The sequence below is a fragment of the Lepidothrix coronata genome, unplaced genomic scaffold, assembly GCF_001604755.1.
Source record: "Lepidothrix coronata isolate B3197 unplaced genomic scaffold, Lepidothrix_coronata-1.0 Scaffold196, whole genome shotgun sequence".
NCBI classification, from domain to species: Eukaryota; Metazoa; Chordata; class Aves; order Passeriformes; family Pipridae; genus Lepidothrix; species Lepidothrix coronata.
In genome coordinates this window covers 725,353-747,908 of record NW_016690376.1, presented here as the reverse complement: position 1 = coordinate 747,908, position 22,556 = coordinate 725,353, and the positions used below count along the sequence as shown (strand labels likewise).

Below are 22,556 nucleotides of genomic sequence, written 5' to 3'. Positions count from 1 at the left end.
GGGGGGGGGGGGGGGGGGGGGGGGGGGGGGGGGGGGGGGGGGGGGGGGGGGGGGGGGGGGGGGGGGGGCGGAGCAGAGCGGGGGCCGCGCTCAGCCGGGGCCGCCGCCGACTGCGGAGGGGCCCGGGCGGCGCGGGGGCTGCCGAGTCCACAGGTAGGAAGAGGACGGGCGAGCAGCAGGAGGAGGGAAGGGAGGAGGAGGTGGCGGTGTTGGTGGAGGCGGCGGCGGAGTTGCGGCTGCCGCCGTCCCGGGGGAGGGGACGCGGAGCTGCTCCGGGAGCTGCGCTTTAAACCCCCCTCCCCCCCCGCCCGCCGCCCTCGGGGAGCTCGCGGGCGCGCGCGTCGCCCCCTCATGCACCGGGACCCCCCCGTCGGGACCGGGACCCCCCAGCTCTGCCCCGATATTCCCGCGACCCCCCCGCGCGGTGCTCCCCGGGCCGGGGGCTGCGGCGGGAGGCTGAAGTCCGGGAGGAGGAGGAGGAGGAGGAAGAGGAGGAAGAGGAGAAGGGGGCCCGGCGGGGCCGCGGAAAGTTGCGAGGGGCCGGAGCGGGAGCGGGAGCGGCGGCGGCCCCGGCGGCCCCCGAGCCCCGCGGAGCAAATGGCGCCGTGACACACGCACGGGGCGCGGGGCCGCCCGGCGGGAAGCGGCGGCCGCGCTCCCTCGGCGCGGCCGGGACGGGCGGCGGCTCCTTCCCCCCGGCCCTCCCTCCGCCTCCCTCCCTCCGCCTCCCCCGGGCTCCCCCCGCCGCCCCTCACGGGCGCTCAGCCCTCAGACCTCCCCCGCTCGTGTTTTTTTGCAGTGTTTGTGCCGTGCGAGGAGAAGTCCCGGAGCTGGAATCCCTCACATAGCCCTCGAAGATGAAGGTAGGCGGCTCCGGCGGGAGCGGGGATCGCCGCCCTGTTCGCCCGCTGCGCTGGAGGTTTCATTTTTAGTCGCTTCTCAGTCTCCTCACGGTGGGATAACGCGGGTTTCGATGTGTGCCGTGAGCGCTGTTCCTGCTCCCCGGCGAGGGGCAGGTGATTCGGAGCTCTCACGGCCGTGCAGGAGCGCTCGGAACATCCCCGTCGCCTCGGAGTTGTTGTTGTTGTCCTTTGGGCTCCCGTCTTTAAACGCTTCCTGTATCAGCAGCTGCTATGGCAAGTTTGCAAAACCACAGCTTTTGTCCCGCCTTTGCTGCTGCCGGTTTGCTCAGTACAAAGGCTCAACAATTGCAGTGTAATTTACTAAAGAGAGAAAAACTTTTTCATTTGCCTTCAGAGTTGAAGAAATAATATCAAGTTGAAAAAGACCCTACACATAAAGCCAGCTGTTTTAGATTCTGTGCTGATTTCCTGTCATGTTCAACGTGGTAATTTTGTCCTTGTTTATCAGCTGCAATGAGCAGTGAAGTGAAATGTATCAAGGTGTTAAAGTCCAGATTAAGGAAAACATGATGACAAATATCTCTCTTTAAAAACTCATGAGTAATTAAGGTTTGATAAAGGCATTCCAGGAAAGAAAAATACGGGTTTAATAGCTGTTTGAAAGATTGCAACAGATTTCTCTAGAGGTCTCCTTTTAGTCACCAGGAAAGAAATCCTATATATAGAATGTTTTAGACTTAATTGGAAGTATTGGGATGACACCAATCTCAAACGTTTTAAATAATCTGTGTCACTGGATTGCTTATAGCTGGGAAAAGTACAACTGTCTGTTATACTGGGGTTATTTTGCAGTGGAAATTGTTTTGTTTTGTATAGAAATTACTTGAATTAATAGTCCTTTATTAGCTTTTTTACAAGGAGATGTTCCAAATAGCAGTTCAATAAGTTCAAGGATATTTCTGTGAGAGGGTGACAATGAAAATGAAGGAAGGGGGGTGTGTTAAGAACAGCGATAAAACTTCCTGTAACTTGCTTGTTGGTTTTTGATTTTCATTTTTGAAGAACTCTGTGATGGCAGTTCCCAGCCCAAACAGTGTTTATCAATTAAAAGCCAACAAGTCCAAAAGTCTAGATGCAGGATTAGATATATAAAAGTATAAACAAGGGCTAAACTTTGTGTTTTGTGTCTCTGCAGGCAGCAGACGAGCCTGCCTACCTGACAGTGGGGACTGATGTCAGTGCCAAGTACCGCGGTGCCTTCTGCGAGGCCAAGATTAAGACGGTGAAAAGGCTCGTGAAAGTCAAGGTAGTTCGCTGAGATTGCTGCTGAGTTCCTTAAAGCCTCGTGCTGGAAGGGCTGTCAGGAAAGATCCCGGTCCTGAAGATTAGGAAACGTTCATCAGCTCACCGTGTGAATTTTAAGCAACACTTGCATGGGGTTTTTTTGTATCCTGCTGTTTGGGTTTGGGGCGATTTTTGTTTGGTCTTTTTCGCTTTATTTTGGGGGGGGATCTTGATTTTTTATTATTAGTAGATGCTGGTACGAAAATGAGCTTTCCTGCTTCTTCTTTCCTGACTGCATTTGTCTTGTTTTTTGAATGCATCAGTTTCCCAGCACTAAGTTTTGATGTCACAAATAGAGGATTATGGCTTTACATGACTAATAAGGAATAAGAGCAACCTCTTCTAAAACAAAAGTTCCACTTCATTCCAACTGACACTTTCAGTTTTATAGCTTGGAACTTAAAAGGTAATGCCAAAATAAATCAACAGCACAAGAGATGACTAACTAGTTTCTTCGACCAGGTTTTAGCAATGTCAGAGGTAATATTTTTTAAGTTTTGAGCATCTTGCTGCTGCTTCTAAAGCAACTTGCCCTGGCTGGAGCTGAGTTTCTGTGCATGGATAGTAGTGGCATCTAATACTCATTTGTACATTTGGCTTTTGCCGAAAAAAAAAGAATCAAATCAAAAAAGAAAGTTGTCAATTTGCTGTTGCAGTGCTGTTGTAAAAGCCACTATAGGAAAAAAAGAGTAAAACATAGTTAAATGCAAGTGAAGAATTCAAAGTAAATATAGAAATTCTTCTGCTTTGTTTTGTCAAAGTCTTCCCACTTCCTACTTTAGTGTCTACTGTCCAAGGTATGTAAATAAGGCATTAGTGACCCAAACCCCCATAGCAAATTGAGATGAAAGCTGCTTCTTATAGCTACACATCTAAGTTTTCCTGTGCTTTAATGCTTAAATCAAGTAGAACAAGCCATCAGCCTCTTCAGTTACAAATATAGATCGTATCACTTTATCAGAGTGATTTTCATCAATAGAAAAAAACCCTAATTCAGATGTTGGAGTCTTTTCCCTGTTCTTAATGAGTACTTGGAGAAACTTGTGTTCTTTGAAATCTGTGTTAATGAGAAGCTCTGTAGGAAGCACCGTGCTGGTCTGACCACCTTGATTTTGTGTCTGTGTCTTTGGTCTGGTGGAGTATTTAGACTGTTAATAGGTAGGAGTTTCTTCTTCTTGTTGGAATCAGATGCTTTATTACTCCATGATAAGATTTGGAAGTGTATGAGGCTGCTGTGCCTTGGTGGAAATTCCTGTCGCTGTATCTCAGTTACAACAATAGAAGTTTTAACAAGCTGAGCCTGATACTGTAATTAAGAGTGTGTAGGCACACCCTGCACGCCTGCCAAGAGTGCAGGGAGGCCAAAAAGTCCTGTAGCCTTTTCCTGAGTAGCAGGACAACCTGTATTCATCTCCATGCCATTTTTATTTAAAACTGTGTATCAGCATAAAGTGCATTATTAACCTGAATGTGTGTTAATATTGTTGCTCTTTTGGCGGCACTGGTGATGTGTTTATAAACACAGCTACAGTGGAGTCTGTGCTTGGGGGAATATTGGGGGAGACAGAAAACTGGACATCTTTATGGGTGGAAAGGAAGCTTATGGAACTTTTGGTTCTTCTAAAAATAGAAATTTTGGATTTTTTCTTTTATTAAATTACACAGACTTATGTTCACTCTGTCTCACCACTGTTACCTTCTGGAGCACAGGATTTTAAGGGGAGAAACATAGTTTATTAGACTGTAACTGATCCTTATTTTCATTCACATCTTTACCATAAAAACTTCCTCTTGTTCAAGGCAGCAGGAATGCTGGTATTGCAATCAGTTTGGAGATTTGTTGGTACATCTTTAGTAAAGAGAGGTTTTATTTCGGTTGTAGTTTAATACTCAGTGTGTTGTCAATAAAGTTCTACAGCTGAAGTAGAGAGAGGGGAAAAAACCACCTGCTTAAATCTTCTCATCTGGAAGCCAAATTCCAGGTATACCCTGGATTACATCAATATTTAAACTTGTATCTAAGAACATATTTCCTTTGCTTTGGAATGACTGATGTTTGATTTGCTCTGTTCTTTTAACTGTGATGTTTTAGAATAAATATTAAGTGTGATACTTGGGATTTCCTGTCAGTAAAATGGTCCATGCCAAGTGTTTCCCGTTCAATAATGTTTGAGTCCAGTTGATTGATAATCATAATTTGGAAAATTAGATCTTTATTATTACAAGTACATTTTCAAATGCTTTTTGTGTGCTGTTAAGAAATCAGATGCACATTACAAAGTTGATTAATATCTTTCAGGTGGTCTTGAAGGGGGACAACTCAACTCAGTTAGTGCAAGATGACCAAGTGAAAGGACCTCTAAGAGTATGTATAATAATTACATGGCTTCTTTTGGTAATCACATCATTGATTTGTAATTTTGATGCTGTTTAGGTGGGTACCTGTTCTCCAGGATTACAATCAACAGAAGGAGCCTCATCCCTTTACATCAGATGGATTCTGAGGAATTAGTCTTAATTGTTGTAGCTTTATGGGCTATTTATGCTTATCTGTGTCGTGCACTTGATAAACAGTTTTGCCTGAAGTGATTTTTGTGTCTTATAAGATACAAAACTTCTTATAAATAGTGAAACTTTGAAACTTATTAGAAGTGACGGAGAACTTGAGTGCAAAGTCAAGTTCAAGCCCGTTAGACAAGAGTAAATACAATTACTTGGTGTTTTAGAATAGTGGAGGTATTTTATATGAAAATGTGTTTATTTGTACTTTTATGCTATGTAGCAGTTGTGTGCTAAAATACAGAGCTGTGTTATAAACATGGAATGCAAACTGAGCTCTTCAGAGAAGATAATCTTTCTTATATTTGTCTTTTCTCTGTAGCTCCTGCAAGAACACCAGTGTGTTCTGATCTAGCAGTGTTTTTAAAGTATAAAAAATAATAGTAATTGTATGCTTATCAGTAATAAAATTAATTACTTTGAATGTTTGTTTTCAGTTAGCCTCCTGTTACTTCTTATGATGATGTAAGTCATGGGGAAATGAGATGGTCTGAGTTTCCTACTGCTTTAGTGTCTACTTGCAGTTCAGCCTTCATACTTTTGTTCTTACCTTCTAAGTGACTAAACTTTGAAAGTGGCAGTAAGCTAAAATGAGTGTTTTTAAGCAGTAAATCTTTCCTGCATGGTGATTTTGGGCTCACAGGTAACCTTGAGCTGTTCCTTTTTGCAGGTTGGTGCAATGGTTGAAACCAAAATGCCCGATGGATCCTTCCAGGAAGCCGTGATCAGCAAGCTGACGGATGCGAGCTGGTACACTGTGGGTGAGTAGCCACGAGTCCCATCTATTGCCTGTAATCTTTGAACAACACCTTCCTAATTACAGGTAACAATGTAAGTAATTGCTTCCTGTATTGTGAGAGCCGAGATAGTTTTTGGAGGGGACTTTTTAAAGTCATCCACTGATTCCATTTTAAATGGGATCATAGTTGTTCGATGTTCAGGGAGTCAGTTGCACAGGGAATGGTAGGGCTGAATAATCCCATTTTGTTTGACACAATGTACTTACACTGGTAGCAGTTGCACTCACTGAAATTCAGAATAATTTTTGCAGATTTTAAGGCATAAATCTTGTAATTCTTTTTCTAGCTGAAAACCCGTGGCATGTAGGGAGTGACTGAAATAGGAGCCTTCTTTCCCTGTGTGCAATCTTGTGGCAGGAGAAACATGGGTAGTACCAAGAGAAGAGGGAATCTGTTTCTTTTAAAGAAAAGAATCGACATATCACACTTAAAAAGGAAAAGAGGAGACATTCATTTATATAACTATTCGCTTTAATGTAATTTTCCAGTAATTATTATCTCTAGAGTGAAATGGAAAAATACTTTGCTTCTTGTGCTGGAGACTCATGTGCTGTTCAGTTACTGGAATAAAAAGCTCAGAATGCAGGGTCAGCGACGTGTCAGTGCTGAACAAGAATTCATTGCAACATAAATTTCCTTATTTTGAATAATTCTTATCTCCAGGTTTTTCTGAAACAGCTTTAATAACAGAATGACAAAATCCAACAAGAATCAAATAATAGTGAATAGTCAAATAAAAAAGGACAGTCTCTGAATTACAGAGATTTGCAGGCACCCATCCCTTTTTTGCACAGCTTCCTTACAGCAGTGGAGCCTTATATTCACTAATAGTAGCATAGAAGGAACATGCTCCTGTTAATTGTCCTGTACATGCTGCTCTTGGGCATTGCTTTTGAGATTAGTACTTGTAAATTTAAACTGTGTGTTCCTCATTGGCTGCCTTGTGTACCAAATGTATTCAGCTTTACCTCATATCCTTCCATCCTCTCTTGGGGAGTCTTCTGTCCCATGAACTTTTAAATACTTTGGTTCATTAACCCCTTGTTTAAGATTTAAAGAAGCTGTTTTCAGTAATCAGTGTTTCCATTGCAGTAGGTGAGGTTATGCCACCTTTGGTGGGAGCAGGATAAGGCTCTGCAGATAGTTTGGAAGGATTTATCACTGTGTGATTATTATTGTTAGTGTGCGCTTTGACTCTGAGCTGGTTGACAAAGCTCACTGCTCTTTGCCTGTTTCTTCAGGATTATAACACTGCTGTAAAACTGTAGTGTATGTCAGGTCAGGGAGGAAAGGCAGGATTATTTTGGAGCGCAGAAGATTTAAAATGTGCTTAGTTTAGTACTGTGATGTGACACACTGGAGGAACAACACCTGACCTTTAGCTCAGCTTTATGTATCTTTTGAGGTTCACCATTCTGTCACAGAAGCAACAAGAAAAAACACAGTCTTGCACTAATAGTTTCATGGTTTATGAATAAGCATTTTCATTTTAAAACTCCTAACTTATTTCAGTTTTAAAGTAGCATTTTTAGCTAATTCTGTTTGAATTTGGACCAGAGGACATATTTGTCTTACTGCATTTGTCTTGTGAACTTTAAATCCCCTGATCAGGGGATGAGTTTTGTCTGGTTTTCCTTGTTTATTTCTTTTTTATTTTCTTTTTTTTTCCCCTTTTCTTTTGAGCAGTGCACTTCTGCCAAAAATCTTTACTTGATGAGCAGGAAATTTGAGCAGTGAATTAAGTGTTCTGTCCTGTATTAGTAGGTTGTTGTTTAGATTTAACAAGTTGTTGAACTGCCCCCAATAATGTAAGAGAGAAATCATGCATGCCATGATTTTTTACTTCATACATTTTTTTAAAGTCCAGTGTCTCAGAAACTTGAACCAAAGGATTAATTAATTATTCTTGTATTATTCCCTCCAAAAATATTTTTTGACAGGCAGAATGGGAGTGTAAAATGTTTTCCATATACAAATGTTTTAAGACTGGCAGGATTCTGTAAAAATCTGGAGCTCAGGGGAGGGATTAAGTAATTTTATGGTAAATGAACATACAGTGCTGTAATATGGCACTGTGACTGTGAAAATAGAACTGTAACACACTGGATTTAGATCTTGGGAACGTTTTTGTGAGTTGTTTGTGGGGAGTTGCTTATTGGTGTTGAAAGCACAGGTAACTGACCTGAGAAAACAGATCATCGAGTTTGTGTCATGGTTATTTTGCAGTTAAAACTGGGGAAGTGTTTTAGGTTGAGGTGTAAAAAATAAGCCTTATCTTTTGCCTGCTGCCTCCACTGTGTCTTTGTAGAAAGTTTTGGATGGATTTGAGGTGCATATTTAGGCTGCTGTGAAGCAACAGTTGAGTTGGTTCCTTTTTAATAGATGGTGAGTGCTCTGCTTCACTCTCAACTGATTCAGTCACAGCTGAAGAGTTGAGAGGGAAGTGGATTGGACAGATTTCAGGTTTATAGAATATCTTCCTGAATGTTTTGAGATGGAACTCTTATGTTTCAGTAGTTTGTGCTTTCCCTGTGGTACTTATTTTCTGTATTATCTCACATCTCTTTCTCAGTGATCTAAAAGCAGACTGATACAGTGAAACCAGTCATACATACAGACAGACCTTTTCAAAGTATTAAGTACAGATATTTAAAAAATGCACCAGAACAAAGTGCCTGCATGTCTGATGAGAGGTGGTGATGTTCACTTTTGCATATCAGGTTCTCTGTTTCATGTAGGGGTCTAAAGAAGAAGAAAAGTCGCCTGAAACAATTTTGCTTTGGTCAATAAGTTGAGCCAGTAGAAATGCTGAGTTTGCAGTAAAAGGCTGCTTTGCCACCACCATAGTGCAAGAGCCACAGTGCTTATCAGTTTGTCTATTTTAACAGTATCTCCTGTCTATTAATGGTGTTCATGTACCCAGAACAAATAAGGATTTATTTTTATTGTAACTCCCACAGAGTCACTTTTTCACTTTTTATATAATGATGATGTTAATGTGGCCATTCAGTCGTACTGAATTTTTCAGCTGCGATTTAGATACACTTTTGAAATTACCTTTGAAATTCAGCTTTTCAATATAAGCAGGTGAAGAATCAAAAGCTTTTTGGACTGAGAGTTTAAAATGCCATTGCACAAGGCAGTCCTCTCAAATCCAAAGTGGAGTGACAGTAATATGAGTTTATATTCTTTGGTTAACAAATGGCTCAGTTGGACTTGCTGATCTTAGAGTTCTTTTCCAACCTAAATGCTTCTATGATGTTTTAATCTTTAAAATGCAGTTACTTAAACTGAACTTCCTTAATTTACAGATTTTAAAGTGCTGCATTGATGCTTTTGAAGTGCTGAATACATTGTTAGGTGATAATTGCATAGAATTAAAATGGTCTGTCAGATCTGCTTTCAGCTTACCCAGGTTTGAATTATGGCTCACTGAGTGCACCATCCTCCTGATTCTCTGTTAACTTGTAAAATGCTTCGGGTAAATGCTGAAATAATGTCTGAAATGACAGTTGTATTTTCCTTCCCTCATACTCCGGAGTCTTACAAGCATTACCAGAATTTCAGAAAACAGAAATCCTTGCATAGATGTTCCTTAAGGAAACACTTTTGTATCACTTCTGCACAGAACCAGAAGTGATGTAATGCCTGTATAAAAGTGAGAAATAGAGTTTGAACAAGGGGCTGAGACTTGCTGGTACCGTGGCCTGGCTTTTACTGCCCCATTGAAATCAAAGTGTCATCTCTTTTTTGACAAGACTCAGGTCAATAATCTGGATGTGCTTAGGTCTCCTTTACCATATCTCCAGCTTTGAACAAAAGAAAAGAACAGATGAAATACATTGAGTCTTCTATTTAAATAATGGAAAGGTTTTTGTAAAGAGAGAAAGAGAAAACACGTTAACTTTCACTAATTTTCCTCTGAAAAGAGTAAGAAACGGGAAAAAACCAAAACAGTGAGAGGCATTTACAGTTTCTGGCGGACCTTGCTGTCAGCATTAGAGCTTTATATGCAGTTTAGAGTGAAAGGGGAGGTGATTCATTATTTTTTTAGACTTGAGACTTTCAGGCACACTTTTGAGGCACCTCTGTGAGCCCGGTACCTCTGCTGGGAACTTCCTCCTCTGATGTAGTTGCTGTGGCAGTTTCCAGGGAATGCTGAGTGAGTGTGTGCTGAGAGGAGTTAAATTAACCCAGTGCTTGTTCTTGTGGAAGTGAAGTTTTGGGAAGTCTACTTCAGCTGTTCTGGGAATGAAGTAAAGTCTCAGTTGCATCACTTTGTGTCGCTGTGTTCAGGAGGGCAGGTGACAGAAATTAAAGGTACTGAGTGTTTGGTCCTGGCCTTCATGTTGTGTGGATTCTGCTATTTCCAGTTTGTAATTCTAAGCATATTTATCAGCAAATGAACCAACATGGATGTCCTGGGACTTCAGGAGCAGGGTTGCTAACAGGAGCTATTTATAGCCACACTTTCCTGTTTTTAAAAGAAGTTTTCCTCTTCTGATGCTTTGTGGAGATACTGAAAAAATTGCCTTGGTTCTGGCTCCGCCACATCTGTGAGCTCTGCCGCGTCTTATTCCTGCACAAGGGGCGATAAAAGCTCTCAGTGCCCCCTCAGTCACTTGAGTTGACCCCCACCAGAGGCCTGTTGGTTTGTTGTTCCAGATGCTGGGCAGCAGAGGTTCCGTGGGGCGGGCAGGGCCCTGCTCGTGTCCGTGTGTCTGGTCTGACCAGTTCCCAGCATCCTGCTGAGCTCCACGTCACAGCAGCGTCACCTCGCGCGCGGGCCGTGGGTGCGTCACCCGGGAATCCCAGACCACAAGGGTGCCAGGGGAACTGCCCAGTTGCCTCCTCTTAGCTGGTCTTTACTGCCACTCTGACCCACCCTAAATTTGTTCTTTTTGTCTTCAAAACGTTGCTTGAGTGGATTTTGAGGAAACCCTGTATTTGCCTGAAGTCCTTCCTTGGGATGTGTTATTTAAGTGCACCCGTGGCACATAAAAACACCTGTGTTGGTGCTTTCTGGAGAATCTAGAAAAAAAAGGAAAGCACCATGTTTTGTGCCTGTGTGTGTTTTTAGACAACCTGTGGGTAGAGGAGCAAGATTTCCTGGTGAAAATGTGCAATAACCGAACCTTGTTACATACAAATCAACTGGATCAAACCTTTGGTTTTAAAACCACCTCTGTTTCAATGTGAACTGAGTGTTAAACATACTTAAAAATAGTGTACCAACAATACTGTAGGGAAAGCAAGGAGGTAGGTTTTTTCTCTCTAATCTCTTCATGTGTAACAATAGTAAGACTAACGTAACACTTCAGAAAAAGCAGTTTCAGGCAGCACAGTTTTGTCTGGAAGGTGATAAGTTTTCTATGTGTAGACTCAAAGACCACACTTCTGTATTTTCAGGCATAGTTCAGATGTATTTGTGTGAGAGGAACTGAAGCTCACTTAAGGTTGTTTACAAAACAATAAATCCGAGTTGTGTAGTCTCTCAGTAGCACAATCCACTGCAGTATCTTGCTCTTCCAGGATGAATCAGTACAACAGCCCTTGGCTACAAGGTCGTTCAACAAGTGCTGCACGACTCTTGGGACTTCCCATGTTTTTTTCTACTGCTGAAACCCAAATGTCTGCTAAACTTGCATGCATTTATTGAGACATTTATAGACAGCATCTCTGGTAGTTCACAAATCACTACTTTGTCAGGCAGTAGTGAAAAATAATTCAGTGTATGCAGTGACACTGGAACAGTATGGACTTTTGTTGTCGTGGTGGGTTTAAAAGTTTCAGAATGGGATGGGGAACAAGAAGAAATGTTTCCTTTTTGTGCAGTACAGAATCTGTCCTCGTTTTGGGCAGCACTAGGAACGTAACTTGTTGGATTTGAAGTTAGCAAGATGCAGCCTTGAGGGTTGTTTTCCCTGCTCACTTGTCTGTCACAGAACTGCCTTGTTCTAATAACACTGGTTGCTCTGTGTGTAAGTCATACCATAACTACTATGAGGATGTTTCTGCTCTGTTCTCCTTTTTCTGTCTTCTTCTTTTTTTTTTTTTTTCCTCAGTCATGGGGATATTTATAAACAAGTTGTAGTTAAACTGATCTGTAGTATTTTGTGTCAAGTTTCTTCACAGTTCCTAAAAATGATTTGGATTAGTCCACTTGTTAATATTTACATAAACATTTAATATTCTTAATAGTAAATAGTAATGATACTTAATAGGAGTGAAAACTGATGTTGAGACTGATTTTGTGAGTACAGGGTCAGTATTATTTTTGTTAATGGCATAAATGGGTCTGCCAAAGTCAGGGAATGGAAGATACCTGCTCATCAATAGTGAGTTTAAAGTTGCACCTTTTAGTGCATTTTTGAGGCACTCAAGTTTTTAATCAAGAGAGTTCTTTTCCTAATTCTTGGGAAGTCCTGCATTGATTACCACTGGGAAGTTTGTTTTTATTTTTCTGTCATAGACTGGGCTTGTGGAGATTTCCACAAACAAAAAAAAAATGAATTTTTTCTCTCCTGTCATTATTGACAAGGTTGAGATGCAGCAAAATCCCGAACATTTCTGTTTTATTGTCACTGTTTTAAAATGCTCTGTATGGAACATATTGGACTCTGTTCCTGGGACTAGAACAGGCTTTGTAACAGAGCTGCTCCTCCAGGTTGTGCTGCTTAGTCATCTCCTTTCCCCTTCTGTCAGTGCTCCTCATTAGGGAGCACATTTGGAAGAAAGGCCTGTGCCCAGCAGAAATGGTGCTTTTCTTTCAGCATTCCTTGTGTTGTTCCATTGACTGTTAAATGGTGTGTGGAGTTCCCTGGCTGGTTTGGATCCTGGATTCCCAGAAATCAGCACTCAGCTCCTGCACCCTGTTTCCCCAAAAAGTCCCTGCCCACTATGAGATGAGGAAATAGTAGAACTTAAAGGGCTTCTGCTTTTTCACACTTGCTCTTTTGGAAGGACAGGACTGTAATTTCCCCTAAGAGGAGGAGCATGGCACTGTAAACACATCTCTTGGTGACTTCACTCCACGTGTATGGGAGAGATCTCCCTGCCTTCCATTCTTGTTTCCTGTCCTCTTGAACATGACAGAATTCACTGAGTTTTATCATTCTCATGGAATACAACCTCTGCAGTTTCTGCCATTGGAGAATTTGGAGTTGTAGCAATACCCTACACCTGAAGGAATGAAATAATTAATACAAGTTACTCAGCATTCATTTGAAAGGTTTTTTTAGTTTGTTTGTTGGCACTTCAACTAAACAGCCTTACTTCTGGATGAGATTAAAAAGAGGAATGAATTTGCAGCTTAAAGTGTATTAAGTTCTCCTGACACATTTGCTGTCACAGCTTCAGAGTGTCACAGAGCCAAAAACTGTGCCTTCTGCTCCACTGCTCATGTTCACAGAATCCTTAGGATGTGATGCTGTACTTGGAAAAGATATTCCCCTAAAGCCTCTAGGACTGGCATTAAAAAGTCATGCACAGAGCACACTAACATGAAAAGTACTTTAGTGAAGCAGATTTTTCTTAAAAGTGAGATGGAAACCACAAGGCCTCCTTAGTTTATAGTTTCGAAGCTGCTGAGTTTATCAGTGAGGTTTCTGATTACTCTTTCAGTGAGGCACAATCAAGTATTTTCCCTAGAGGAGAAGCAAGTTCAGAGTTGCTACAGTTACAAAATACTTGATGCATTGTGATTTATTGCAGAGATTTCTTACTTGGCCCCAGTTTAGTAGTTCAAATAATTGAATATTTCTGTATGAAAAATGGTGCCATCTTTTCTGAACTGAGGATTTATTAAGTGGTCACTAATTTAACTGAGGAAATATTTTTAATTATGCTGTTCTCCTGCACTGTGTTGTTCTGCAAAGATGTTTTGCTCCAAGTTGTGCAGCTGCACTGTGAGTTGCAGGTGCTTTGCACATTTCCACAACACAAATTTGTACAGAGTGACAATATCCAGAAACTCTTACCTGCTCAAAGAAAGTTTTGGTTTATCCTTGAAGCAATGAAATGTTTTTAAAATACCAAAAAACATCAGTGACTTCTGTTACAGCCCCTCATGGTCCTTTCACCTCTGCCCCTACTTGTTCCCAGCAAGATAGAAAATCAAAATTTAACTGTCACTTTTCTATTAATCTTTTAAAAAAGGCAAAGTATGTTAAAGTAATGATAGTGCTGTGGGGTTTCCTCCTGCAGAGCAGCACTGATATATATTTACAGGAGACTCTTGTGGGTTTGGATGCTTTGACTGTTCATTCTTTTAACCTGAATTAGAGGTGGGACAGAGAGAAACTTTAGTCCTGGAAGAAAATTTCCAAGGTAAAACAGACCATGGACTTGCTTACTTTGAAGGAATCCCACACTCTTACACTCTGCTGTGCATTTCCTTTTCCCTGTGGTTGCTCAACAGACAGATTTTTCTACACTTTTATTCAGTGGTGATGCCAATTCCTTGGCCTGCATCTGAGAATTTGTGCTTCTCCACCTTCCTTTCCTGAAGTTCTGTGGTCACTGCCTCTCATATGGAATAAAGACATAGTGACTTTCCTTTTAGTGCCAGGAGAGGGATTTCAGGTGGGGTTTTGGTTTTCTTCTGTGTAGTCTACCTCTTTTAGCTCTGGAAAATGCAGAGCAGCCCAGAACTTTTGCCCTGTATGGCAAGGGACAAGCAGTTTTTGTTAGAACAGACCAGTTCTGTACCTTCAGCTGGAAAAAAACTGAGAGAAGTAACAGGAAAAGGCACGGGATAGACTTGTCTGAATTCAGGTAGGAAACTGGGAATAGGACTGAAAGCCTGACTGCCAGGCTCTGAAAGGATACTCACACTTCAGTGTCTCTGGTCTGAGGAATGAATGATTAGGAAAACTTATTTATTCAGCATAAATTATTTTTTCTTCCATGTTTTGTCCATGGAAATGAAATATAAATGTATGAAGTTGACACTTGTGCAATTGCAGTTACAGCTTTTGCAATCTGTCATTGCCTCTTATTGATCAGGAATATCTAATTATGTGACTTCTTAAGTTAATTTGCATGTTATAGTTGAGGAAAGAAAAACATCTCACACAGCTCTTAATTGTCATAATTTCCTTATGTGTCTTAATTTTAGTGTACTTTACTGAGGGTATTTTACTCAACCCTCAGTATTTATAACATTTTATCCTTTATGAATGAAAAACTGATGTATATCATCTAGTTTATGAATGGTTTGCTTGATTCATCCCTCTGCTGTACTAGTTTTAATAAATGGGTAGAACTTCCAAAATTGAAGATAAACCAGCCTTGTTCTTTCTATTTATTTACTGTCAAGTATCAGGTTCTGTTTGCTTTTTTTTTTCAATGGAGTTACCTGTTGCCAATCACCAGCCATTTGTCCCCTAAAATGATTATTTGTGGAAGTTTAGTAGTTTTGAGATTTTTGGAGGGGGAAGAGTGAGCTGTTTTGTGTGTGTAAGTGTTACAACAGAGGCCATTAAACTAATTCAATATCACAGCAGTATCTACTCTGAAGATTCAGGACTTTAAAGCTTATCTTAATCAAGCTTAATTAATTTTATATTCATACCTTTTTATAAAGTTATTTTTGCAGTCTATGGTTTTAATCTAAAAGTGTGAGAATGTGAATGTTCTAGTTAGTTATTTGAGAAATATTATATTTTATATTCATGCTGGCTCAAGAGATTTTTGTTGTTTGGGGTTTTTTTTAAATGGAAATGTGCCAAAATTCTTCTGCTGTATATTGGTGGATATCAGTGGAGCTTTCCTGTCACTTATACATGAGATTTCATAGGATGTCTACTAAGTTTTCCTTATGATTTGGGCAGACTTAGAGTTTCACATTTCCAGTGTCCTGGTGTGTTTGTAAGACGATATTGATAGTGTAGCAAAAACTATCCCCCGGTTGTTTTTCTTTTCATTCCTTTGTCTTCCTGTGGGATTGCTTGTGGCAAGAGGGAGGATGGAAAGGTACAGCATTAAACAGCAGTATAAGTAAGAAATAAGTGGATAGGGTGAGAAAAATCCCAGCAAAACCAGGCAAACCCCAGAGATGGTTAGTTAATAGTGACTGGTGGGCAGCCAGTGGCTGTGGTTTGAAATGTGCAGTGTATTGATAAGAAGAATGTCCAAGGTAGACTATTGCACCCAAAAACCTTGTTTTCACTGGCTTCAAACTGTGTGAAAATCCATTCTCAGGCTGAGTATTGAGTACTGACCTTCATTTTGCTTGTGAACTGAAGAATGAGTAGATGGAGGTCTGAAAGTCCTGTGTTGGGGAATGTTCTTGACTGTGAGATAAACAGTAGAGTTGGGACTGAGATCTGATCATCTCGTGCTGATGTGTTTCCTTGGCTTCATCCTAGTTTTTGATGATGGAGATGAAAGGACCTTGAGACGAACTTCATTATGCTTGAAGGGAGAAAGGCACTTTGCAGAAAGTGAGGTAAGACAGTGATGGACATGGAATAAAAATTAAGTAGTTAATTCACTTTTTTTTTAAAAAAAAAAAAGATATTGTAAACTAATTTTTTTCACTTTTTTTTCCATGTAGACACTTGACCAACTGCCACTAACCAATCCAGAGCACTTTGGAACTCCAGTTATTGGGAAGAAATCTAATAGAGGGAGAAGATCTTCTCTTCCTGTGTGAGTTTTGCCTTTCCTTTAGTGTCCTTTGCTGTCACTGAAGCAGCACCATTGCAGCTGCAGAGCTCTGAATGCTCCAGCACATGAGTTGTGTGCACACCTTGTGGACTTGAGTACTACAGACATGATCATCTGTTGGCAATATTATCAGATTGAAGGGTTTTTGCTTAAGAACATTTGTGCTTCTTTCATCTAATAAGAAATGGTGGATTTTTAACCTTTGCACTGCACAAAGTGAAAAAAAAGTGCTTTTAAATTTCTGGGGTAGAGACCATTTCTCTTTATTTCGTGTCTGTGCACAGTCAAAACCTGAGTCAAGTCTCCAATTCCAGCGTGATGCTGCTGTAAAATACAAATACTTGGAAATAATTTCTACAAAATTCCTCTTACTAAGAAGACTTAATATTTAAGTGTATTTCAAGCGATTTCAGCTCTTAAAATTCTAACTTTGTTTCCTTGAAGCTTTGCAAAATAGGAAGAAAAATCTGGTTGTAAGCTGGTTTTGCTCTCAAGTAGTAACTTCAGACACACACTTTAAAAATCTTGCACATTTTGATATTTTAGCACTGAAGATGAAAAGGAAGAAGAAAGTAGTGAAGAAGAGGATGAAGATAAAAGGCGCCTCAACGATGAGTTGCTTGGCAAGGTTGTGAGTGTGACTTGTAATTCAGAGAAGGCAGACTGGTATCCAGCTTTGGTAAGTTCCTTTTCCAGCAAAGCTGGGAACGTTGTCAGGCTCAGCTCTGCTCCTGTATTTGCTAAAAATACAAATGTTTTCCAGTATCTGTGGAGAGGAGGAAAGCAAAGATTAGCACTTATGTCTAAGCTGCAGTTTTATGGCTTTAAAGTCTTTCAAACTGCATGCGAGATGATGTTTTTCTTCTAAAAATAAGATGTGTTAGGATTTGCACTCCCAGGCAATTTAAGAGCAGTTATATTTCATTTGACTTTTCAGTTTTGTGGAATTCTCCTTTCTTTCATGCTTTCATTTGCACCAGTGGCCAGTCACTCTGGCAGTACGTGCTGGTGGTTATTTTTATTTCACTGTCAGTACAGCTGTTCGTTGCCACTGCTGAAAGAAATACTTATTAAAGAAATCCAAGTAGACTCGTACTGTAAAGGCAGACACTCTGCAGATTGTTCATATGCACAGAAACACATATATACATGTTAAAAGTTGCTTTCTGTAGTAAACGTTTTTGTATTGTCAGACAGGCTCAATACACATCTTCTGTTACCCATTAGAATGTTTGCTTAAAAAAAAGTATTTTGGAGCATTAAACACACAGACTTGGTTCGTTAATTCTTGCAGATTTTATTTACTGAACTCTGTACTCCTTTATTTTGAGTCTTAGGGGAACAAGCTCAGTTGTTAAAATCTTTTAACTTAGTTTAAGATTGTGTTTGATTGTGTGACTCCAGCTGTCTTCCCTTCTAGAGAGAACATTGGGGTGTAATGTGGGGTGAATAGTTGACACTGGCTTATCCAGCTGTATATAAAATGTGGTTTTGCACATGTTCTGACTGTTGTATATCCCTTTATTAATGACAGATTTTAATTTAACGTGGTTCTTACCTAGGGGATTAAGTTACTGGAGGCCATGTATTTGCATGTAACATTTTCTGTTTGTGTGTGGTCTAGAGCAAAATGTAAACTTGTTCTGGTTTTGGTAATACAAATACATTTTTATTGCTTTTTTTAGACTTAGAGATAATACTGCTGTGGAAAGATGTGCTGGATTTCACACTAGCTTATGTTATCCACACCTCAAAACAACCCCAAACCCAAGCAAACCAAAAAACCAACTTATGTCTCAGTTTAAATGCCAAACATCAGAAACTGGTATAAAATAAGTGGGTTTGTGGCTTTTTAAATAGATGCTTAAATCAGGTTTTGTGTGAACAAGAATTAAAAAGCAGAGTGAATGAACAGGATCCCACGATAGAACCTCAGTAGATAAGTTTTGTGTTTACAAATTAAATTTTAAGCTTTTTTGGCTTGTACATATCAAGTCAATAGTTTGGGGTAAATTACTTCTTGAAATTTGTTACCGTTGACCTTAGTACTATAAATTGGAGTAGGTTTGTTTTCCCAGAACTGGAAATTATAATAAACGGGAAAACAGCAGTTTTCCTGCTGTCTTTCTTTCCTTGGAAGATCAGCTTTTTTTTTTTTTTTCCTCAATAAAACAGTGTTTTGTTTGAACCTTCAGGTGGTGTCACCGAGCTGCAACGACGACGTCACCGTGAAAAAGGACCAGTGTTTAGTTCGATCCTTTGCAGATTCCAAATTGTAAGTGGTCGCTCGCTTTTATTAGAGATACGTGGGAGAAAATGGGAGGCTAATTACACATTGCTACTGAAGACATCATTTCTTCCAAATGGAAAGGGTACAATGTTCTGTAATGTTGGATGGGCACATTTGGCTTCGCAGTCCTTTTCCAGCCATCTCCTTCTGTGCTTCCTCACCCTTCTTTCCACTGTGTGGAGTGATGAGTATTCCTTGAACCAGTCAAGTTTTTGGTGCTTCATTTAAAAATACCAACAGCTTAAGAAAAAAAAAAACCCTAAAACGCCCAGGAGTGTTTACTCTTTAGATCATTTCTGTCCTTTGTAGTGTGAGTTTTGGTTTAAATTATTTTCATTAATGTCTTAATTACTGTCTTTATGGGTGTCCGTTGTAGTAGTTTGGATATCTGATGGACTCATTACCTCCAGTGCCATGATGTCCATTGCTGTCAAAACAGCAAAGCTTTTAAGGGCTTAATCTACTTTTTCCAATAAAGAAGAGAATTTAAAGAGACTTGTTCATTAAAATATTTACAGAATCTGAACGAGATTGTGGCAAAAAGAAAGGAAGATCCTATTGGTCCATCCTCTGCTCTTAAAATACAGGGAGCAACAGAGATGTGTGTCTTAGTTAAGGAATAATATATTTATAAGAGTATGAAGACTGTTTTTTTTAAAAGCTGTTTCCCTTTATTTCTTTTCATTGTTAGTTGCATTGCATGTGTCTCAACATATTGTAACTAAAAACTTCCCTGCCAAAGGCCAGCTGCCACCCTCTTTCTCTCCTTTCAAAGTGAACAATTTGTGATTTTTTTTTTTAAGAGCCATGATTTTGAGTAGGTTGTGAGTACTTGATTGCTGAAATGTATTCCAAGTGCCTGAAGACTTAATTCATTTTGGCCTCTTAATGTAGACACTTCCCATCAGCCTTCTAGGTGAGCCTGGCTCTTTACCTACTGAAGGTGGAATGCTGCTGGTAAAACATCTACTCTTGCTCTGTTTGACTTTTTTTCCCCATGGTATTATGGCTTTAACCTCAGAAAATGGCAGCTTCTAATTCCTGAGGTTTTACTCCAGATTTTGTGAAATAATGAAAGAAGAAAAGGAAATATATTCAGTTTAACCTTAGAACAGAGCAACTTCCATATGTTGTGCTGTGTAATTTAAAAATCAAAATCAACTGTTTGTCAGTGCAGATCTGGGAATTGGCTTCACTGTCGTTCTGTGTTCCTAGAAATGCATTTTGAAAATAGAGGACTTGTTCTTTCCCTCTTAGCTGGATTCCTCTTTGGAGAGCAGCTGTTGATTCGTGTGAATATTTTCAGTTTAGAAAACGATTTTTGCCTTTGTGTTTCACTTTTGCAAATTTGTGCACTTTAAGCATTGAACATAAAGAAGCTTTACAAACTTTTCTTAATTATTTAAGGATACTTTAATGTCTGAATCTCAAAGAAAGATTGGAAACTTATTCTGGATAACTTGCTCTTGTATTACACAACAATAACAAGTGTGTTATGCATTTAGTTGTTAGAAAGGACCCTGCAGGTGGATGCTAAATCTTGAAAATTTTAGAAATTGCTGGTTTTCTAAGTCAAATGCTTGCTTTTCTGTGCTTTAAAAATAATAACAAAACCTTAATTTTTTACAGTTACTCAATAGCAAGAAAAGACATCAAAGAATTAGATCTTCAAAACTTACCAAAATCTGAGTCCTCTCCTAAGAAAGGTAAATTAAAAGAAATAATTTCATACAATAGTACTTTTATAGATAAGTGATGACTTCTTGATTTCTGATAGTTGCTTTTGGATATTTTGTGAATAATTTTAAATGGGATAAATTAGAGAATCTTTGGATATGAAATTTGTTAAAGAGAAATATTTAAAATGTATTTGTTAAAAATTGTAATAAGAAACCCCACCCAGCAACAAAAAAACCCTCTCAACAACAGCAGTTCCTCTAATTTGAGTAAAGGTGTGGAACAGCTCCTTAACAAGTAAAGCTTTAACATGCTACAAATGAGAGCTTGAGGTGGTTTTGATTGATTAGTGTAACTCATAATGATTTCTACTTTCTCCTTAATAGCTGTTTCACAGTACAAGAGCTGTAGAACAGCCAAAGAAAAGATCAGATGCCAGGTTTGAGATAAATTGAAGAAAGGGACTTTTTTTCCTGTGCAGAACATAATTGGGTTGTGACATTTCTTGCCACGAGGGAATATTTTGGAACCAAAGGTACTAATGGTTTCAAAAAATAAAAAAGAAAAAGAGAGTTGAGACCAGTGTCTGGAGGTTTTTCTATCAGCAGCTGTTAAAAACTGGTGCCTTTTCTTCTCCAGCAGCACTGAATGGTTCATTGCAGTATGTCCCTCTTCTGGGTATTCTTCTGATTCCTTTATTAAAGTCTCTTTCTGTGACTGAGGGGCAAATTTTAGGGTTATCTGGGTTTGTTTTGCTCTGTTGTTTCCCCCTTGGAGCACCTCTTCAAGCAAAAGAATTCGAGGTATTTCCATTGTACAAGTGTGACTCCAGCCTGTCCCATCACTCCCTTCCTCACTGGTGTGTTTTTCCTCTGTTCCAAACACTGATGTCACATCTCTTTGGGAAGTGCTCTTCATTTTTTTGCAATCTAAGACATGATGATATTTTGAAAAGAGCAAAGTAAGTCAGGGTGCCATTTAAGTTGGGGTTGTGATTTACAAGAATGTGATGAAAAGGAAATTAAAAATGCTTTGTGACTGCATGCTGTGGATGAGGTAAAGCCAGGGCCCTTTCTTCTGTAGGGCTACAGGAGGCAACTACGTTTCTCAGCACCAAGGGTGTTCCTAGGAACTGGAAAATGGACATCAGTGAAATCCTGGAGTCCTCCAGCAGTGATGAGGAAGATGGAGCTGCTGCAGAAACTGATGAAGAGGAAGAAAAAAGAGAAGAGAAAACTGAAGAAGTACCGGTGAGTCTGGGCAATTTCAGTCATTCTTCAGAGATAATTTAGTAACATGCCTGTCTGAAAACCCCACACTTTCCAACGCTTTATTGTCAGACTTCAATGTCTTTTCAGTCCTGTTCATTTTCCCTGTCACAGTTGCATTTACTGGGATTTGTGAGCAGTGGCAGGTTTCTCCAGTTATCCAGTGCAGAAATCGCAGACAAATCTCAGAATTTAAGAATTCATGGCAGAGAAGAGTGAAAGATTCTGGATCAAAAGGAAAGGCAAACCCAAAAAATTTATGCTGAGCCTAGTGGTAGTAATACAACCTTAAATACAAGTAATTTTTTATTTTTCTTTTCTTTGTATATTTCTTTATATGTAGGTTATATAAAAAGTAACTTGTTTCTGAAAAGAGTAGATTGATTTTTAAAAAAGAAAGACAAACTACTGAAGCAAAAGCAGTAGGTTGACTGAAAGTATGAGCTGATGCACAGGGCCTGCTGAAGCTCTTTGGTGCCTGAGATGCTTCAGAGCAGCGCAGGACTGAACTGTGGAAGTGTTTGGTTGGGGATCAGAGAATCCCGGGCTATGGTGTGAAAGGACTGTGTGTTTAACATGTTGGGGTGATCTCTGAACTCATGTGGGCCAGTCCTGGACCTGAGAACAGACTGGGAGAAGTCACTGAGAGCAGCTCTGTGTGGAGGAGGGCAGGGGGGTTCTCATGGGTGAAAAGCTGGACCTGGCAATGTGTGCTGGCAGCCCAGGCAGCCAACCATGTGCTGGGCTGCATCACAAGGGGAGAGGGCAGCAGGTCGAGGGAGGGGATTCTCCCCTTTACGCTGCTCTGGTGATGCCCAAACCCAGAGCTCTGTGTCCTACTCTGGGGTCCTCAGCACAGGAAAGATGTGGATCCGTTGGAAGTCAGTCCAGATAAGGCCACGAATTTGCTGTGAGGGCTGGAGCCCCTCGGCTCAGGAGTCAGGCTGGGAAAGCTGGGGCTGCTCAGCCTGGAGAGGAGAAAGCTCCAGTTAGACCCTAGAGCACCTTCCAGTGCCTAAAGGGCTCCAAGAGAGCTGGAGAGGGATCTTGGACAAGGACTTTGAGTGACAGGACAATGGGAATG

General features: G+C 40.3%; 1 protein-coding gene and 1 long non-coding RNA gene across 4 annotated transcripts in view; one reads left to right on the top strand and one right to left on the bottom strand.

Annotated features, from left to right (window-relative positions):
- LOC108505585 overlaps nt 1–19,055 on the bottom strand; it is a 24,139-nt gene extending 5,084 nt beyond the window's left edge. The window contains exons 1-2 of the long non-coding RNA XR_001877569.1: nt 19,044–19,055; nt 1,685–1,690 (exon numbers count right to left, since the gene is read on the bottom strand). This is a non-coding gene — a long non-coding RNA (uncharacterized LOC108505585). The remainder of the gene's footprint in view (nt 1–1,684; nt 1,691–19,043) is intronic.
- The window catches only part of ARID4A (AT-rich interaction domain 4A), a 44,529-nt gene continuing 22,060 nt past the window's right edge, over nt 88–22,556 (top strand). For all 3 annotated transcript variants that reach the window (XM_017831743.1, XM_017831742.1, XM_017831741.1), the window contains exons 1-11: nt 88–153; nt 800–863; nt 2,059–2,169; nt 4,507–4,572; nt 5,437–5,527; nt 15,937–16,016; nt 16,125–16,219; nt 16,784–16,916; nt 18,433–18,512; nt 20,157–20,233; nt 21,288–21,454. In XM_017831743.1, coding sequence (XP_017687232.1) covers nt 858–863; nt 2,059–2,169; nt 4,507–4,572; nt 5,437–5,527; nt 15,937–16,016; nt 16,125–16,219; nt 16,784–16,916; nt 18,433–18,512; nt 20,157–20,233; nt 21,288–21,454 — 906 coding nt within the window. In that variant the 5' untranslated portion in view covers nt 88–153; nt 800–857. The remainder of the gene's footprint in view (nt 154–799; nt 864–2,058; nt 2,170–4,506; nt 4,573–5,436; nt 5,528–15,936; nt 16,017–16,124; nt 16,220–16,783; nt 16,917–18,432; nt 18,513–20,156; nt 20,234–21,287; nt 21,455–22,556) is intronic.